General features: G+C 32.1%; 1 protein-coding gene and 1 pseudogene across 3 annotated transcripts; both read right to left on the minus strand.

Annotated features, from left to right (window-relative positions):
* Positions 1-2,457: 2,457 nt before the first annotated feature.
* LOC145057399 (membrane-anchored ubiquitin-fold protein 6-like) lies at positions 2,458-4,327 on the minus strand. Its single transcript, XM_079005227.1, has 3 exons — positions 3,937-4,327; positions 3,087-3,257; positions 2,458-2,733 (listed from the first exon to the last, which is right to left on the minus strand). Exons 1-3 carry the CDS (start codon positions 4,064-4,066, stop codon positions 2,678-2,680), a joined length of 357 nt encoding a protein of 118 aa, XP_078861353.1. The 5' UTR covers positions 4,067-4,327; the 3' UTR covers positions 2,458-2,677.
* Positions 4,328-10,783: 6,456 nt separating this feature from the next.
* LOC145057400 (eukaryotic peptide chain release factor subunit 1-3 pseudogene) lies at positions 10,784-13,428 on the minus strand (annotated as a pseudogene). 2 transcript variants are annotated; one of them, XR_013686068.1, is made up of 3 exons: positions 13,276-13,428; positions 11,446-12,896; positions 10,784-11,078 (listed from the first exon to the last, which is right to left on the minus strand). The product of XR_013686068.1 is annotated as a eukaryotic peptide chain release factor subunit 1-3 pseudogene, transcript variant X1 (transcript). The 2 variants fall into 2 exon arrangements; XR_013686069.1 differs by having other exon boundaries at positions 11,446-12,893; positions 13,276-13,411.
* Positions 13,429-18,206: the final 4,778 nt, after the last annotated feature.

An 18,206-nucleotide genomic window follows, 5' to 3' on the forward strand; every position in this document is an offset into this window, starting at 1 on the left:
AGTAAATGGATACTATTTAGGATATATTCTATTTATATTCAATATATCATTCACAAAGTTACTTTTACATTAGCCGTTATATTCACCACTAACCACTATAGTGGTGGATGTCACATTATCACCACATTCAACCACTAAACTTATGGGATACCCACCACTATATGCTTCTTTTTTTTATTTTTAAATTAAAATATATATATATTTTAATTAATTAAAATGTAGAGAGAGGTAGAGAGAGATAAAGAGACATGGAGAGAGAAAAAAATTAATTGGATGTTGTTGTCCGTTCTCCCCACCACATTTGACCACGAATTTTTCCACCACTAGCGACCACTAAGAGTATGAGGTGGTGTTCACATTTTTTGTTTGTGGTCACATAGACCACGAACATGCTCGTTATGAGTATACCATAAGGCCTTACACCAATTTCAACATACTAAAATGGTATTGAATTTTTATGTGTGGGTCGAGTGTTCGTGTCATTCAATATAACAAAAGTGGTTGATCTAAATCTATCATGTATTGACATTAAGTGTTGAGTAACATCCAATGCGACCGAATTATCCGATTAGAATGAATTCTAATAAGATAATTAGAACACAGAAAAAAGTTTAATGGCATGTTGAATATAATTAAAAAGGTTTAGTAAGTAATGAACAAATTAGTTAATATTGATTGTTATTTTATGGCATTTACCCTTAAACTTATTCCGTTGTGTTTGTAACATAACATTCATTGTATTTATATTGTAGATTTGACTAATGTCATAAAATGACAAGTAACAACATTAAATTTTCGCTTTAGATTACTTATCTTGTAATTGTATTAGATAGGTCGTTATTCTTTAGTTCACATTAGAAGTCGTATTTTAATTGTATTCAATAGGTCGCTATTTTTTCGGTTCGCATGAAAAGACATTTCAAGAAGATAATTATGTCATATTGGAAGCTATAGTAGCATAATGCCAAAGCTAAATATACATAAATGAACAATTATGTCATATTTTAACGTCACAATTGATATGAAGCATGATTAAATACAGAGATAACGACTTGAAAATGTAATATATTTTTTAATTTGTATACATTTTGGTCACTGAGTTTTTTTATTAACATTTCCCTCATCAACTTGTTTAATTGTACACATTCAGTCCTTATGAACGGCTACTCCAGGTAAATCAGAAAAATAACTTAACAGAGTAATATATTTCTCATTTTGTACACATTTAGTCATTATTTTTTTTCACATTTAGTCCTTAATATTTTTTGTTGCAAAATAAATCATTATTGTTTTTGTACATATCCAGTACTTATGACCGGTTTCTTAGCCAGGTTTTTCCTCATGTCATCTTGTAGGACAATCATTAATGAGGTGTCCGAGGTTCTTGATGTTTATGGCCCTGGGACATCGGCTGTTTGGTTGCTTATGTCTTGTGTTTCGTTTAGATCTTATGTTCTGAACGACTTAACTTCTTCATACGATCTCATAACAATCTTTATACCCACACGTTGGTATTTGAGTCTACTACAACTTTTGTTTAGATTACTCCAAAGTACAAAGTAATATATTTTTACTTATGGCCTTTATATACGTGCGTTCTTTATAAATATATGTATGATTTTTTTTATAAAATCATAAGTAAAAATATATTACTTTTTAATGGGAATAATCTAACACTTGATTGCTTAGATCTTATGGTTTGGCTTAGGAGAGTATTCTGAACATCGTAACATTTTTATACGATCTCATATTTTAACGATGTTTATATCAACACGTTCATATTTAAGTCTACTACAACTTTCGTGTAGATTACTCTCATTAAAAAGTAATATATTTTTACTCACGATATTTATATACATGTGTTTTTTATGAATATATATATGAACTTTTTTTATAAAATTGTAAGTAAAAATATATTAATTTTTAATAAAAGTAATCTAAACGAAAATTATAGTAGACTCAAAACAAACACATGGATATAAAGATTTATTAAAATATGAGATCGTATGAAGAAGTTACGACGTTCAAAACACAAGACCTAAACACCAAGCAATCGAGGTCATAGTGGTCAAAAAAATAAACAACCCCGAACACCTCAATAATAATTGTCCCACGTAGGATGCCGTGCGAAAAACTTAAAGAAACTGTATCTAAGTTAAACTAAATATATACATAATGAGAAATATATTACCCTGTTAAATCATTTTTTCCGGCTTAAAATGACTAAATGTGTAAGTTAAACAAATTAAATATGAACGAAAAAGGAAAAATTCAATTGTCGAATGTGTATAAATCCAAGTTGTATATTTTAGATTAACAAATTTCTAACATTTGTGGGTAAATCTAGAGGGTCATTTTAATTTATGATACATATAAGAAGCATTCTTTATTTGTATTAATTCGTATAAGTATCTTTAAAAACCAACCAATCAAACCACGAATATGATATAAGACAAATTAAAAACAAATGATGAAATTTCTTATCTTTTTAACATCTTCTTTTCAATCTACAAAGCTTCTATACCGATTCATATACCAACATAAAATCATACTTTCCTTTTCTTTTTCCCTTTCTGATTTTGAGAAAAAAGATTTAAGAAAATTTGTAATGATCAAAATATAATAAACCCTCCAAGATCCTTTCATCTGAAAGCTCATGAAAATCGATGTATAAACTTCACAGAATCATGCATGAACAACTGCTCGTTTTGGGAGAGCCATCCTGCAACTTTTCTGTTGAAAATTCAAAAAAAAAAGTGTTAGAAATGTTGGTCTGTTGACTATTACAAACTTGGTTTGACTTTCGATTTCAAACAGAAAAAACATTGAAATTTACTTGTTATAATCGTCTACATATAATAGAAATTGTGTGTGTGTGTTGAAAATTACAACAATTAATAACAAATCTTACATTGCTCTTTCGTGCATTGAAACCATAAAAAATTAACAATCTTTTATAACCACAAACAAGCAAAATCTTAAAGCAAATAAATCATCAAATCTCCCGAAGATACTATACATTATATATGTAACAAATAGATGAAATGAATTTAAAATTTTTACTAATTTGTGAAGGATTTTTTTACCACTTTTTTTATCGGCCATTGGAGGGCGCATAACAATATGCATAGTGATGACACCTCCTGGGATTTCGCTAACATGAGATCTTGATTCAGCAAGAGTTTTGTTGTTTTCAAGAATCTTTCCCGCATTTATGAGCTTCACATCATTTATTGTTTTCGGTGCGTTTTCTTTTTCTGTCAAAAAGAAAAAAAAGATTCTTCTAGTAAGAATTGAAAGTTTTGGTTTTTGAGCAACTTTCAAGCTAAAAATCATTAAAGGTCTTGTTTTTTTTCAATGTATTAGTAATCCTATGGAATTCACGACATATAATAAAATCGTAACAAATTCATGGATATAGGCAAATAAAATATCATGTGAAATTTTAAATCTTTAACACCACAAACATTCACCAATAATCAAAACGTTTTTTTAAACAGTAAAAGTTGGATGTTGCGATTGTGTAAGATAGATCCTAAATTAAGTCGTGAAAATTAAATTAAGAGATAATTGACACAATACGATCAATATCTAGTAATCCAATTTAGGTTTTGGATTAAATAGTTTATGCATCAATTCATAATCTTTCTTTCTCCAAATTTATAAAATTTCAACAAAAATAATATAAATTTAGGATTAATATAGAAACCCCATAGCCAAATTATACAATAACCGACTTGAAACTATGTGATTAGGGAAAATTTATAAAATTCAAGATTTAAAAGCAATCAAGGCTCCACTAATATCAACAAGTAGTAGATGAGACTTTTAAAACAAAACCCCAACAAGATAACGCGAAAACAAAATAAGAAATTCTCATGAAAAATCAAGAAACTTGATTTAATATATTGATCAAGATGATGATATTGAACTAACCTTTGGGCCATTGTGAAATAATTTTCTCTTTTAGAGATCCGACAGTTGTAACAGAGCTGTATTTGCTAGGTCCGATATCGCTGCCATCAGCTAACCTAAATTTGACATCAATCAGTTCTTCAGCCGCCATTGATGAACACCTCAAATTATCATAACCCAGTTCGATTGATTCAAAAAGAATTGGAAAGACCGTGTCTTTTTCAACTGGGTAAAGTTAAAACCCAAGATTCGGTGCTAAAAATCAATCATGCTAATTAAAAAGAGATGAGAAATCAATGGATCGAGAACAGTTTTTGTGGGTTTCAATAGATTTGAAGATAAGGAATCAAACAAGAAGAAGAAGAAGAAGAAGAAGAAGGGGTTGAATTAAAAGGGAATGAATGAGAAGGTTTCTTGAATGGAGAAAGAATAATTTTGTGCGAAATGGGAAATTTATTTATGAATGATAAGATTGGAATTTGGAATTTGGAGCGATGGTGGGATCTTTTTCTTTACCAATGAAGAGGTGTCGACATGCCATGAGACAAGGCCACGGACTCCTCTTTTTAAGAGGTGGCTCATTAAAATGAGCAAAATGGAAAGGTATTACTTGTATTAGAATAAAAAAAATAAGTATAAAATTTTGAGAAATTAGTATTATCTGGTAAAATGTTATTTTAAGCAACTATTTTACAACTTATTATTATCGATAAAAGTTTCATTTCTTTATTATTTTAATTTACAATATAATAATTTTTTTACATAATTTTTTTTACAAACTATGAATAATTTTGTATTTTTCTTTTCTTTTATTCAAAATAGTCATTCATTTTATTTATTTGTTGCAAAAAAATTGAACAAAATTTATAAATTATAGTATTCTTACAAAAATCTTTATTATAAACCAATATGAGACTAACCTATGTAGTAGAGATTTTGTCTCTTAGAATTTTAATCCATTAACTGATACTAACTTCTAATTATTAATCATTAGCCCAACGTTAATAAAAAAATTGTATTATAAAATGAATGGTTGTTATATAATAGACTAATAGTCTCTAAAAAAATATTGTATTCATTTAGCGTTGTAACACTTCTATCTTGAGCATTTTAGTATAGTCTTTTTATTGATTTAATTCTAATACAAGTTACATATGGTAATATTGTGTATTTGGTAAATATTTTAAAATTGTAGAATAATTTATGCTTTTTAAACAAAAATATTGTTTAAAAAAACATTACCGGCAACCTTTTTAGGAAATAGAAACGTTTATATTTTTCTTAATTTTTTGTTCCGAACAATTAGGCAAGTTTTCGATAAGAATAACTATCAGTTTTTTCGAAAAAGAAAAACAAATGCAACTTATTTTCCCCAAAAAAAACCCTCTCATAATTGAAAAGTAATTTTTTTGTATCAATTTACTTTTATTTTAACTCATAATTTCCTTAACCATATTGTTGTTGATTATCTTGATGTAGGTTCGATTGTACATTTGCTTGTTAATTTCGAAACCGAAGATTTTGGATCAACAAACTTGTATAGATTGTATCACAACTTGTTTCATACTGTATTTGTTAATTTGGAGACCAAAGGTTCTACGTTATCTAATTTAAAGATTGGCGATTATACGTTTTCTAATTGTAGGTTCTATGTCTACTAATTTGAAAATAATTTAGAATTCAATTATCGAGAAATTTCTTTACTTACTATTGCTGATATGACTATAATTTTTTTTTACCTAATCTAGATACTCCCTATCTAAGTCAAATATTCGATACCCTATAACTGACCGATATAATATCGCATAACAACTTTTGCATCATTAACCTGAACACACACAACTACCTACACATATTCATCTTCACCCCAAACTCATTCGACCAATCCCTATCCCTATACACCAACCAACCCCACATACCCACCCACGCTACCCCCATTTACTTGTCTACACCCACCCCTATGCTCCACATATCTATTCGAAATGTGCATTTGAAAATGTTTATTTTTATGTTGATTCTTATATTAAAACTTTGTTTTAATTTATGTTCAAATGTGTTAAATATTGTATTGAAATAACAAATAATAGAAAATAAAAACCGATAGAAAACTTACATCCAAATATATTTACTAAAATAGAAAATAAAACTTCTATAAGTTTTAATCAAGCATATTTTCTAATATTTCTACTAAAAAACTAAAAATAAATTTTGTACTCCTTTTCTCAACATTAAAAATAAGAAAGAAAAAAAAAATCTACAACAAAATACACCCCTATTCTTACTTGGAGACCTTTTTTCGTATCTTTCCACCCCGATAAAAGTTTCATCAATTTGGTTGCATCTTATTAAAATTATGGTTTACAAATAATTAAATATTATAAAAGGGCCATTTTGATGTAGTTGTTTTCGTATTTAAAGATTTCGGTTAAGGAAATCCAAAATATCTTTGGGGTGATGACAAATTAGAAGCCATATCATGAATAAATTATAGTGACCGTGGGTTTTGGATGGTGCAATATCTTGAATAAACTATAATGACCATGGGTTTTGGATGGTTGACAAGGTTCACTCATTGATTTTTTTAATGTATATGTTAATCTAATTATCAATTTAAAGTTGCAACTTGCAACCATTGAGCCGGCATTTGTTTTCTTCAACTCTCAACACACCTTGTTTTGTCAAAATATACTATAAGAAGTAGTTTTTGGTATAAGATTTGACAACTACGATAATTAGGATATGTTTAGTTGGCATGAATCTATTTGAATTAGGAGAAATTGGAATCTAATTCCACCCCTTCCTCATGTTTGATTCAAGTTTTTAAAAATAATTATAATCCTAAATGAGTTCAATTTTCCATCAATTTAGAGAAAATATTTGTACTCCTAAAAGAGAAAACTAAACGGAAAAAACATGCGTTAATATTTAAGTTAGCTCATACTACTCCACTAACCTATATTTAAACTTTCATACTCTCATATACTCCCTTCGTCTCAATATTATTGTCCACAGACAAAAAAACACATAGATTAAGAAAAAGCATTAATTACCATTAACTTTATATAATAAAATGACAATTTTGTCCTTATGAACAATAAATGCTTAGTTGGTTAAGAAATAATGAGAGAGTATTTTCGTAAAAATATTATTTATTTTTATAAGTGGACTAATATTTTGGGACAAACCAAAAAGGAAAGATGAATTTTGGGACGGAGGGAGTATAAGGTAATATCATAATAAAAGTTAACTCTTTCAAGTCTAACATCAAACTATCTTATAACTTTCTTTTAAGGCATCGTCTCTTCCTCACACCCATGATGGTGGCATTTGTCCGCCTAACCGTAGTCATTAGTTCTACCCTTCTGTGTTTATAAACCACCAACAACTTCTTTTACTGAACTTGTTGACACTCGCGATGAATTTATGATTGTTGTTTTCGATATCATGTCCAATAATGTCATATCACATATCCACTACAACATCTCTACTTTCATGACCGTCATTTTCATCTCATGCTTCTTACTCGACAAACTTTCAAATTCATACTATAAAATTGACCTTACAACCATCTTATAAAATTTACGATTAAAAAGTTATTGATATTTAATACTCCCTCCGACCCAAAATTATAGTCCATTTTTCCTTTTTGGTTTGTCCCAAAATAATAGTCCACTTTTAAAAATAAATAACATTTTTATCAAAATACCCCCTAATTATTACTTAACCAACTAAGCTTCCATTAAATGCAAAGTAAGGACAAAACTATCATTTTATTGTTTAAAGGTAGTGGTAATTAATGCTTCCTTAATATGTGTGTTTTTTGTCTGTGGACAATAATTTTGGGACGGAGGGAGTATTAAAAACATAACAATACAGATTTTCTGACATGTTATATATATATATATATATATATATATATATATATATATATATATATATATATATATATATATATATATATGGTTGTCAAAATCGCGATCCTGATCATAGGATCGTAGGATCGTACAATCCTAGTATGAAAAACGATCCAGATCGTAAACGGACCATATTTGGAGAAGGATCTTAAGATCGTAGGATCGAGATCCGATCCGATCCTACCTTCCCTTGAATTTTTTTATTTTTTTTTTAATTTTTTGCAGATAAATATTTTTATTGCTTTATACCTTTTACCATTTACCAATTTACCATTTATCATTTTGTGTTGTGACTTACAACTAAAATTTTGAAGTTTTTAAAATTTTTGAATGAAAAATTGAATGTTTAAAATATTTTTCATGCTTTAAATTATAAATTAAAATTATGTTTTATTTTGTCGGATCTAAAGATCCTGATTCCGATCTTGCAAACCCAAAAATAGTCCTACATAGGATCCCGATCTTAACAACTTATATATATATATATATATATATATATATATATATATATATATATATATATATATATATATATATATATATATATATATAGGAATGAGTTCTACGGAAAACAAATAACTAAGGCAACATACACTGAAGGCAATAATCAAATGACACGTGTCCATTTCTTTATTCACAAGTAATGTATTGTGGAAGTTATTTATGTAGTTACCTTAAAGTGATGTGTTGTCATGTTTTCATTGGTTCAAGCATGTGTTGCCCTAATCCTTCATTTTCCATATATATATATATATATATATATATATATATATATATATATATATATATATATATATATATATATATATATATATATATGGCCATTGATAAATAGAAAAGCATAATAAATTTATTGAACATAAAATTGGGACCAGTCAACCAAATATATATTCAAAAACATAAGAAATAAGAATTGGTAACAAATGGGCATCGTGTGTCTTTAATAATTGATTTCATTTCAATGGTTGTTCCTGTTCGGTGGGCTTCCATAATCATCCATTATTATATCCACTCTCTTTTTTTTATTTTAAAAAAAAAAAAAAAAAGTATTTTGAGAAATAAGTAAAGAGACCAACTCACATTTCTATTGTACATGCTAAATAAATTATCAACACATAAGTAAATTTTGTAGATCCTTGAACTTGGAGAACATGTTTCACTCTACATAAGTAAATTTGATAGTTAGATAACTGCATGTGACATGTTAATAATATTTATGTCGATTTTGTATTTTCAAAAGCAACCAAATAGTAATATATATTTTGATCACATTTATGTCGGTTTTTTTTTTTTTTTTGTCAAAACTATTTAAAGTCAGTATGTAAGCGTGGGCAACCAGGGTAACCCTTCACGGCCCAATAGGATCGAAGGCCCAAAATTAATGTCGATTGTTTACAAGGAGATCATGAGCTTCACAAAAGTATTGAATCATTAAAATATGATGCATCAGTGGCAGAAATTTCCCAAACAATTGAGCAAAGTGACCAAGCTTTCAACGGGACTGCAACTCTATCTCTCTCACTGTCACTATATGAGTATTCCGCTTTCTGATTGTCTGTTTTGTCTACCGATTTGATAATCTATTTCTGACCCGTATTCTGAATATTAATTTCATGTAGTCTATAAGTTCTAAATAATGATTTTTGAAATATGAAGTTTTAAAGTTCAAAGTCAACTAAGACTAGTTCCCGATTGTATTCTCTCATTTCTGAGTCTGAATCTAAAGGTAAATGAAGTATGTTAATCACTTAATTTTTATTCTCTCATCTCTTAAGTTTTTAGATGTTTCAAGTTAAGCTTAGTTTTGAGAAAGAATGAAAAATATCGATTTGGGAGACACCACGAATATGATATGGATAGGATGAGTAATGAAGGTTAGGTTAATTTCAATTTTTACTTCATTGGAATATAACTATTTATAGTTCAATCTTAATTTTGTAGTTTTATTGATTTTTGTTGCATGATCACATTCTAAAAAGGATGAATTTTTATTAGTTTAAAGGGTAGTGTTGATCATTACACGGATTTTGAACTTGGTATGATTTCAAGATTTTGTTTGAAAGATGTTCTTTATTCAATTTTATACTCTATAAAGTTGCAATTCAGTCTGGATATCCAAAATTGGTTGTATGATTATGTTTTTGTTTTACTTAGTTCTCCAAATATTCGGAAACCAATTTTGGCTCCAATTGCATGGATACAAAAGCTTGTAACTTTGTTTGATGAAACTTATCTAATATGGTGAGAGATGTTCTTGAAGAGGACAGGATAAAAACATCAAAGAAATGTTTGGAAGACAAAAATGAAATCTTATAGGATCTACTTCGATTATTCAACTACATTAGTCTAATATAAATTTTTGGTATACCGTTTAATCCCAACATTTATTTTATCAACAGAAAAGTTCCGATTATTTAATTTTATACGATAATCTGTCGAAAAAAATAAATACTATTTTGCTACTTTAGGAAAAAAAATAATCAGAATTTCTTTGTTCAAAAAATAAAATTGAGATTAAACCATAAACTAACCTTAAATTTTGAGACTATATCAAAAAATTCCCTTGAATTTCATTATTTGGCGCAATAAGATTGAAAGGTCATGTGGATAGATAACAAGTTTACTATAAAACACATTACTACTACATTAAACATCATTTTTACCATTTTAATTGGTTATAATTTAAACATGCATTTAAACTTGTTATTACATCCTAAAGTTATAAAAATCAATTACAAGTAACTTACTTAAAAATGATTATGATGATCTAAATATTTAAAAGAAACACATCTTTCGAAAACTTTGATTATCAAGATAGATGTAAAATCAAATAAGACATAAAGTATGAAACTAATTATCCAATTTCCATGGTTGCCTACGAAATAAAATATTCTCCATTTACGAGAAACACAAAATTAATAAATCTATAAAAAAAATAACCAAACAAAACCTAATTGTTTCCATCAAGGCAATTTCAAATAAGATGATACGAATCCATAAAAACAACCACAAGTTTCAAAAAAAAAAAAGATGGTAATATGAATCTCTACAACTTGAGATAAAAGTAAAATGACACTAATAGCCCCCAATCACGACCAAAACATAACATCAAACTATGTCTCGAAAGCCAAAGCTCAAATTGCAAATCCACAATTAAGGGCATACTTAAAAACATGTTGTAAAATCTCAAGTGCAACCACTAGAAGTTTGGGGTATAATATGTTGTTCATCCACGCTATTTTATTCCAACTGATTCAACATACAAAACAAAAAAAAAAAGTTATTCCAAATGCCACAAAAATACTATTATTATTATTCCACATCAAACATTTTTATCCTTTTCTTATCTTAGCTTCAAAAACAAAAGATATAGAAAGAACGACCTAACTTTTTTAACATATTTACCGTTTTACCCTTGTAGTTCATCTCTTTTAGAAAAAAATCAACATATTATCTCCTATTACCTTCAATTTAGTAAGTAATGTTTGTAACACCTAAATTTCATTAATGATTGATTGCATTATATCAAACCAACCCTAAGAAAACTTTAAAAAGTTCAACATAGAACACACATTGCAAAAAAAAAGACAAAAAAGAAGAAAGAAAAGAGACTAACCTTTTAAGGAAATTGTTGATCAGTGAACAAATATGGAGCTTAATAGACTGCTTGAAGAGTACCCTGGTGCTGATTCTTGGCTCCACCCCCTTGCACCAGTATCTGATCATTCATTGATTGCTATTCATCAGAATCATAATTTTCTCCATCATCAGAAAGATCATCAAAAGAACGAATGTCAAGCTGATAACGAAGTATCCCACCAATTCCACCAAACCCTCTACAAAACTGTGAACCTTCTTGTGATTTGTTTGTCACAAACTCAAGTGTGCAACCAAATTTCTTATACTCATTAGCAAACCACTCGAGCAATGAAGTCTTTTCTTGAACTTCAAGTTCAGCATTTGTTTCAGGGTCCCTAAAGTTACTCTGATCAGCTTCTTGTTCCTTGTTCAGATGCTTTATGATGATTTCACTTGTAGCACTGTGTTTAAGCACGTATCGATTGATGTCAAGATTCTCCCACACAATGAGAATTTCAACAGCTCCCATCTCTAACGATTTCAAAGTGTCTTCAACACCAAAGACGTATTTACCAGTGTCTTGACTTATCTCTTCAAAGTACTTACCAATCAAACGCTTTTCTTGGATGAACTTCACGTTAGCAAGGATTTCAGAGGACAATTCGATAGCTTGATTGAAACCATTCTCTCCTCCATATGAAACATCAACCACGTTCAAGATTTTGGCTTGAAGACGAGGGTCAAACATGTCGGATTGACTCAACTCGGTTTTGAAATCAGCAGATCCAGCAAGGATAAGACCAGAAACATTAGGTTGACTGGTGGCAGGGTTGATGTAGAACTGTGTTGCCAGCTCAGCTGTCTTTCTCACATAGTTATGACGTTTCTCCATTCGAAGACGTGCAAATCGAAGAGCAGATTGTCCTCCTCTCCCGTGTTTCTTTGGTAAATCGACTGTGAATTTGTGAAGAACTTCCCTTGTGTTGCCACTCAAGGTCCCGAAAAGTGTCCCATTACCATCCATAACAATGAAACCAAACTTGTCATCAGATTCCAAGAGCTCGCTTAAAGCTTCTGTATGGAACTTGTTATCACAGAGATAAAGGGAGGCGTTGATTGGTTTGAAAGGTTCAAAATCGATTGTAACCTTCTTCTCTTTTCCATCATCAGTGAGTATGGTTCCAGTGTAGAGCACAAGTCCATTCGGGGGAACTTTGTTGTACAGCTTAAGCCTCTGTTGAGCAGATGTTATGGCGCCTAAAACAGATTGACGATTCACTCTGCTCTTGATATTTGAAGCAGTTCCAAATTCATCACCAAGCATCTTTGTGACTCGAGAAATTTGATCGCGTGGAGGCATAATAAGAGAGATCATACTTGTACCATTGCCTCTTGCAGCTTCCAGTGCCTTGATAAGCTTCTTGATCTTCCATATCTCTATATTCTTATCGGTTTCTTGTCCATCCGACATCGTGACGAAATTATCTGCTAAAAGAAGCAAACAGATATCGATTATTTGCAAAATCGTCACAACGCTAGTTCGATTTATTCTAATCGAAGCCGTATCGCGTATCCATATAAGGAGACACAGACCAGAATCCAGATCGATACATAACTTAATAACTACTACTGATTATGAATACGAATTCTAGTACCTTTGAAAACGAGCGATCTAACAACACGAGATTCGAGACGAAAAGTACAATACGATGACTTAAGAAACTAAAGAATGAACAGAATATATGAAACTATGGTAAAAAACTTAACAAATTGCAAAATCAAAAGAGTAAAGCGTATGAAGTTTAATCAAACAGATGCAATAACAATTGCTACGGACTGAAACAGATCTGGGGGAGAGAGTTCTTACATGAAGAGGAAGAACGTCTGCGGCAGCTTGGACTGGAGTCGGTTTTTGGATTGTGGTTGAAACCCTAAGGAAAAGGTCAATTTATGTGGAAGAGGAATTTGCAAAATAAAAATAGGTAATAGTTATCCATTAGCACCCCCGAAGTCTTGAGATATTTTAAATTGGCACAATAGCATTGAATGAGAACAACATTGATAAAAATTAAAAATATGAAGAAAATCGGGGCATATGGTGCTATTGATATGTATTTTGATAAATGTCAATTAAGATTTAAGTCGAGTTGGATTATTTGGAGTACAAAAAGTTTGATAGCCATTCTATAAAACTTATGGTATTTTGGAACTAATTATGACTTTATTCACATTAATTTTTTTGTTTTGAGAAAAATAACTAAAGTGGAAACTTTTTTTTCTTTTTTTTAGTTAACTTTTCTTATTTAGCTTTTTTTTCTAACTCACATTGGGTGCTTTTTTATAGGTTTTTCTTTTCAATTTGGTTTTTATTAAGGGCGTGTTCGGCACGGAGTGTTTGGAAACATTTGAGAGCTTCTAGTTTTTAACAAAACGTTCTGTTTTGAACAAAAAAGTCCGGTCGGCACTACAAGTTTCTAGCGTTTAGTTTAAACAAAACGCTCCAAATCCAAATGTTATTTCATGTAGTGTTTAACAAAACACTACAAGCTAAAAGCTACCCGCTACAAGTTACACACTACCAACTAGTTTTGGCGAACACGCCCTAATTATTTATGGATTATAAATTAACTAATGTGATAACAAAAGATATTCTAGTTCAACGGTATTAGGTGTTGTTCACTATTCTTGAAATCGAGAATTCAAGTCGTGTATGAAACATATGTGGGGGTATGCCTTAGAGATTGTCGCTCATATCTTTAATCTAGTCCCAACTAAGAAGGTTGTCAAAACATCTCACGAGATGTGGACAGGGAAGGTTCCCTCGTTAACACACATCAAGGTTTGGGGTTACGAGGCTTTCGTGAGACACGAGACTCACGACAAGCTCGAACCTCGTAGTGAGCGGTGTATTTTCATCGGCTACCCACATAAATCCTTTGGATATCTTTTCTACAGACTGAGTGACAATGTTGTCTTCGTTGCGAAGAGAGGAGTCTTTTCGCGGGAGAGAACTCATAGGCCAAGGAGACAGTAGGAGGCAAATTAACCTTGAAGAGCTTCAAGATTCAAGCGGTGAAGGACCCTCAAACACTCGCAATCAACCTGAGGAGGAAACTCCTGTTGATCCGATTGACGAGTTCATACCTCTGAGGCGTTCTAGTAGAGTTAGTGTTCCACCTATGTTGTATGGTTTCCATATAACATACGAGGGTGATACATTTATCAGTGATAGCACGCCAATAAATTTGGATGAACATAACAACTACAAAGAAGTCATGGCAGGCCCCGAGACTGCTAAATGGAAAGAGGCTATGGACAGCGATATTCAGTCCATGTGTGACAATCAAGTTTGGAACTTAGTTGACAATGTATCGGGTCGTAAGACAGTGGGGTGCAAATGGATATTCAAGAAGAAGACCGACATAGATGGGAAAGCACACACATATAAGGCGCGACTGGTTGCGAAGGGCTTTACTCAAACTCATGGAGTTGACTATGATGAGACCTTCTCGCTAGTGGAAAAGATTAAGTCTATTAGGGTTATGCTAGCCATAGCTACATTTCATGATTTTGAAATATGGAAAATAGATGTCAAAACCGCTTTCCTTAATGGAAAGTTGGCTGAGGATGTTTACATGAGTTATCCAGAGGGTTTTGTCAATGCAAAGTATCCTAATAGAGTGTGCAAGCTTGAGAAATCCATTTATGGATTAAAACAAGCATCTCGCAGATGGGATCTTTGTTCCGATGAGAAAGTCAAAGAGTTTGGTTTTTCGAGAAGCGAGGATGAGTCTTGAATGTATGTCAAGGCTAGTCGGAGTACAGTTAGCTTTCCGGTGTTGTATGTGGATGACATACTTCTCATAGGAAATGACATCCCGACCTTGTAGGAGGTTGAGTCCTGGCTTGGGAAGTGTTTCGCTATGAAGGACCTCGGAGAAGCTGCCTATATTATGGGGATAAGGATATTGAGAGACATGAGTAAAAGACTAATTGGACTTAGTCAAAGTACCTACTTGGATAAGGTGTTGAAAAGGTTCAACATGATGGATTCCAAGAAAGGTGACTTGCCCATCCAAGGCAATACCAAACTGAGAAAAACTCAGAGTTCGAGTACAGAGGCTGAGATAGTTGAGATGAGTCGGGTACCATATGCTTCCGTAGTTGGTTCGATCATGTATGTTATGACTTGGACTCGCCCTGATGTGGCATTTGATTTGAGCATGGTCAGCAGATATCAAGGGAATCCTGGTAAGGCTCACTAGAATGCGGTAAAGAACATTCTTAAGTACCTGCGATGGACTAAGGATTGGGTCCTTACCCTCGGTGGGAGTGATGACTTGAGAGTAATGAGGTATAGTGACGCCAACTTTCAGACCGACAAAGATAATTTCCGCTCCTAGTCTGGTTTGACATTTACCCTGAATGGAGGAGCAATAACTTGGAAAAGTACAAGCAAGAGACTGTAGCTGATTCAACGTGCGAATCATGTTGGATTAGGTGTCTAAGCCCATAATTATTATTGGTATGTATTCGATCCGAGAGTAGCATGGTCCATTTGGGTTGCATGTCATCAGGACAATTTGTTAGGATGGACTTTTGAGAGAAGGTTGTTTATGGTTTATTAATATATTATAAGTAATAATATATTAATATGAAATCATATGTTTTAATTAGTATTGATCAAGAATTAATTTTGAATTAATTTAGTGGTCGAAAGAGACTAATTAAATCTATAGGGACTAATTATGATAATTAGTTATATTTATATGTGTTGGGCTTATGATCCATGTTGGACCAAGTTTATGTATGGATACATAAAGAGTTGGGCCACATGAACCATGGATCATAAAACCCATGGGTATGGATTTGGGTTATATCTATGACCCTAGAAATCCCACATATAAATAGATACTTCATTGCCCAAAATCGCCACTTGTATCTTTTTGAAGTTCATGGTGTCTTTTGTGTGCATGGAATTCTCTCTCAAGTTCATCATTTGTCCATGGTGTGTTGTGATTCCATTTGAGGCTTCCACACTATTGGGGCTAAGCTCTTTAAGGCCAAATACAACAAGACTTCAAGCTCCATCAAAAAGGTATGTCATGCTAACTAGTATATTATATTTTTATGTTAAATGCATGCTAGTTGTGTGACAACCCGAAATTTATTCAGTCATTTTTAACCCCTCATTCCGTTAATAAGCCTCGCTTTATTAAACTGTCCGTTAACCTTTTGGACTGGTTAATTAATTTGGGACTTTTTAAATGACTTAGTAAGTGTTGAAACAAACTGGAAACACCCTCATTAATCCCTTGAAAAGTTTTAGTTTCAACCAAGTCAAAATACGACCATTTAATTGGGTGCGACCAAAAGCCCCGTTTAACGTTAGTATCGGGTAGATTCCCACCGAGCCACAAGCTCAACCCCTATATAAGGGGGAGTGGACTCCATTCACACTCTTTCCACTCTCTCTCTACACTCTCTCTCCACAACTTGTTTTAGAGCCAAAAACGCCCATTCCGAGCCCCAAACTAGTAAGTAATCTATCCTAACTTGTTGTGTAGCTTAGTTAACATACAAATTCGTGTTTAAAACATCAAATAGGGGCAAATCCATGTGTTTATGGCCCAAGAACATTCTTGGACCGTGAACACCCTTAAGTGGGGTTTTTAATCCCCAAAACCCCTCTAAACTACCCCTAGGGCTTAGATATGACTTGTGGACTTACACCTTCGAGCTTAGAACACTAAAACCTTGCATTTTGGAGAGTAAACATGAGTTTACGGCCCAAGAACAGTCTTGGACCGTAAAACCCTCTTCATAGGCCGTGAACACCTTTTAAGGTGTTAGAAATGCCCTCAAACACCTCCTATGGCCTTGGAAAATGCCTAGAAACAACCAGCATTGAAGTAAAGGCATTAAACATCAAATAATCATTGGACATAGGATTTTACGGCCGTAAACCCCCCTAGGATTGGTACATGGGCCGTAAACTCCCAAAAGGTGGCCAAATGATGCCCTAACACCCCCATTTGACTTGGAATAATGCTTAGAACTTTATACTCTATCATTTAAGGCTTAGATCTATGAAGGAAATGACCAAGTGAGAGTTTATGGCCGTAAACTCCTTGTTTAGGGCCGTGAACTCCTCAAATGGTCCATTTATTGCCTTAAACCCATTCATATGCCTTATATTTGGACCTAGCCTAATTCTATGAGTGAGATAAGACCATTTAGCATCCTAGAATACCCCCACCATGAGTTTATGGCCGTAAACTCATGGGGAGTTGGTCTTAGGGCCATGAACTCTATAAAGAGTTTACTCTTGAAGAGTAAACTCCCTATCTAGGTCATACATGCCCTTAGATGTTACCCGGGACACCCCTAGCACTTAATCAAAGTGTTTTCCACACATTAGGATGTGTATACGTGTTTAATTAGTATTATATTTACTAATTGTATGTAAACATATGTCATCATATGTTAATAGGTCACTAAGTGTGTTCAACTCTTTACTTGACACCGAGCACCCAACCGACACCTTCGTTCGATCCACTTACAACAGGTGAGTTCATATCCCTGAATTAACCTTTTAAATGTTTTTACATGCTTTTATGGGGGGAATACAAGTTAAAACATGCTAGCTATCATATCAATCACATGTGATTGATAACCCGCATGCACAAGGATTTATTACATTGTCAGTTGTTTTACCAAGTATGATACTGTAAATGGTTTTCCAAAACGTCTTTAGTTGTTCAAATCTTTTCTCAAATTGTCTCTCGCGCTGCATGT

Source organism: Lactuca serriola, chromosome 6, assembly GCF_051521515.1.
Source record: "Lactuca serriola cultivar US96UC23 chromosome 6, Lser_US96UC23_V15, whole genome shotgun sequence".
Classification (NCBI taxonomy): Eukaryota; Viridiplantae; Streptophyta; class Magnoliopsida; order Asterales; family Asteraceae; genus Lactuca; species Lactuca serriola.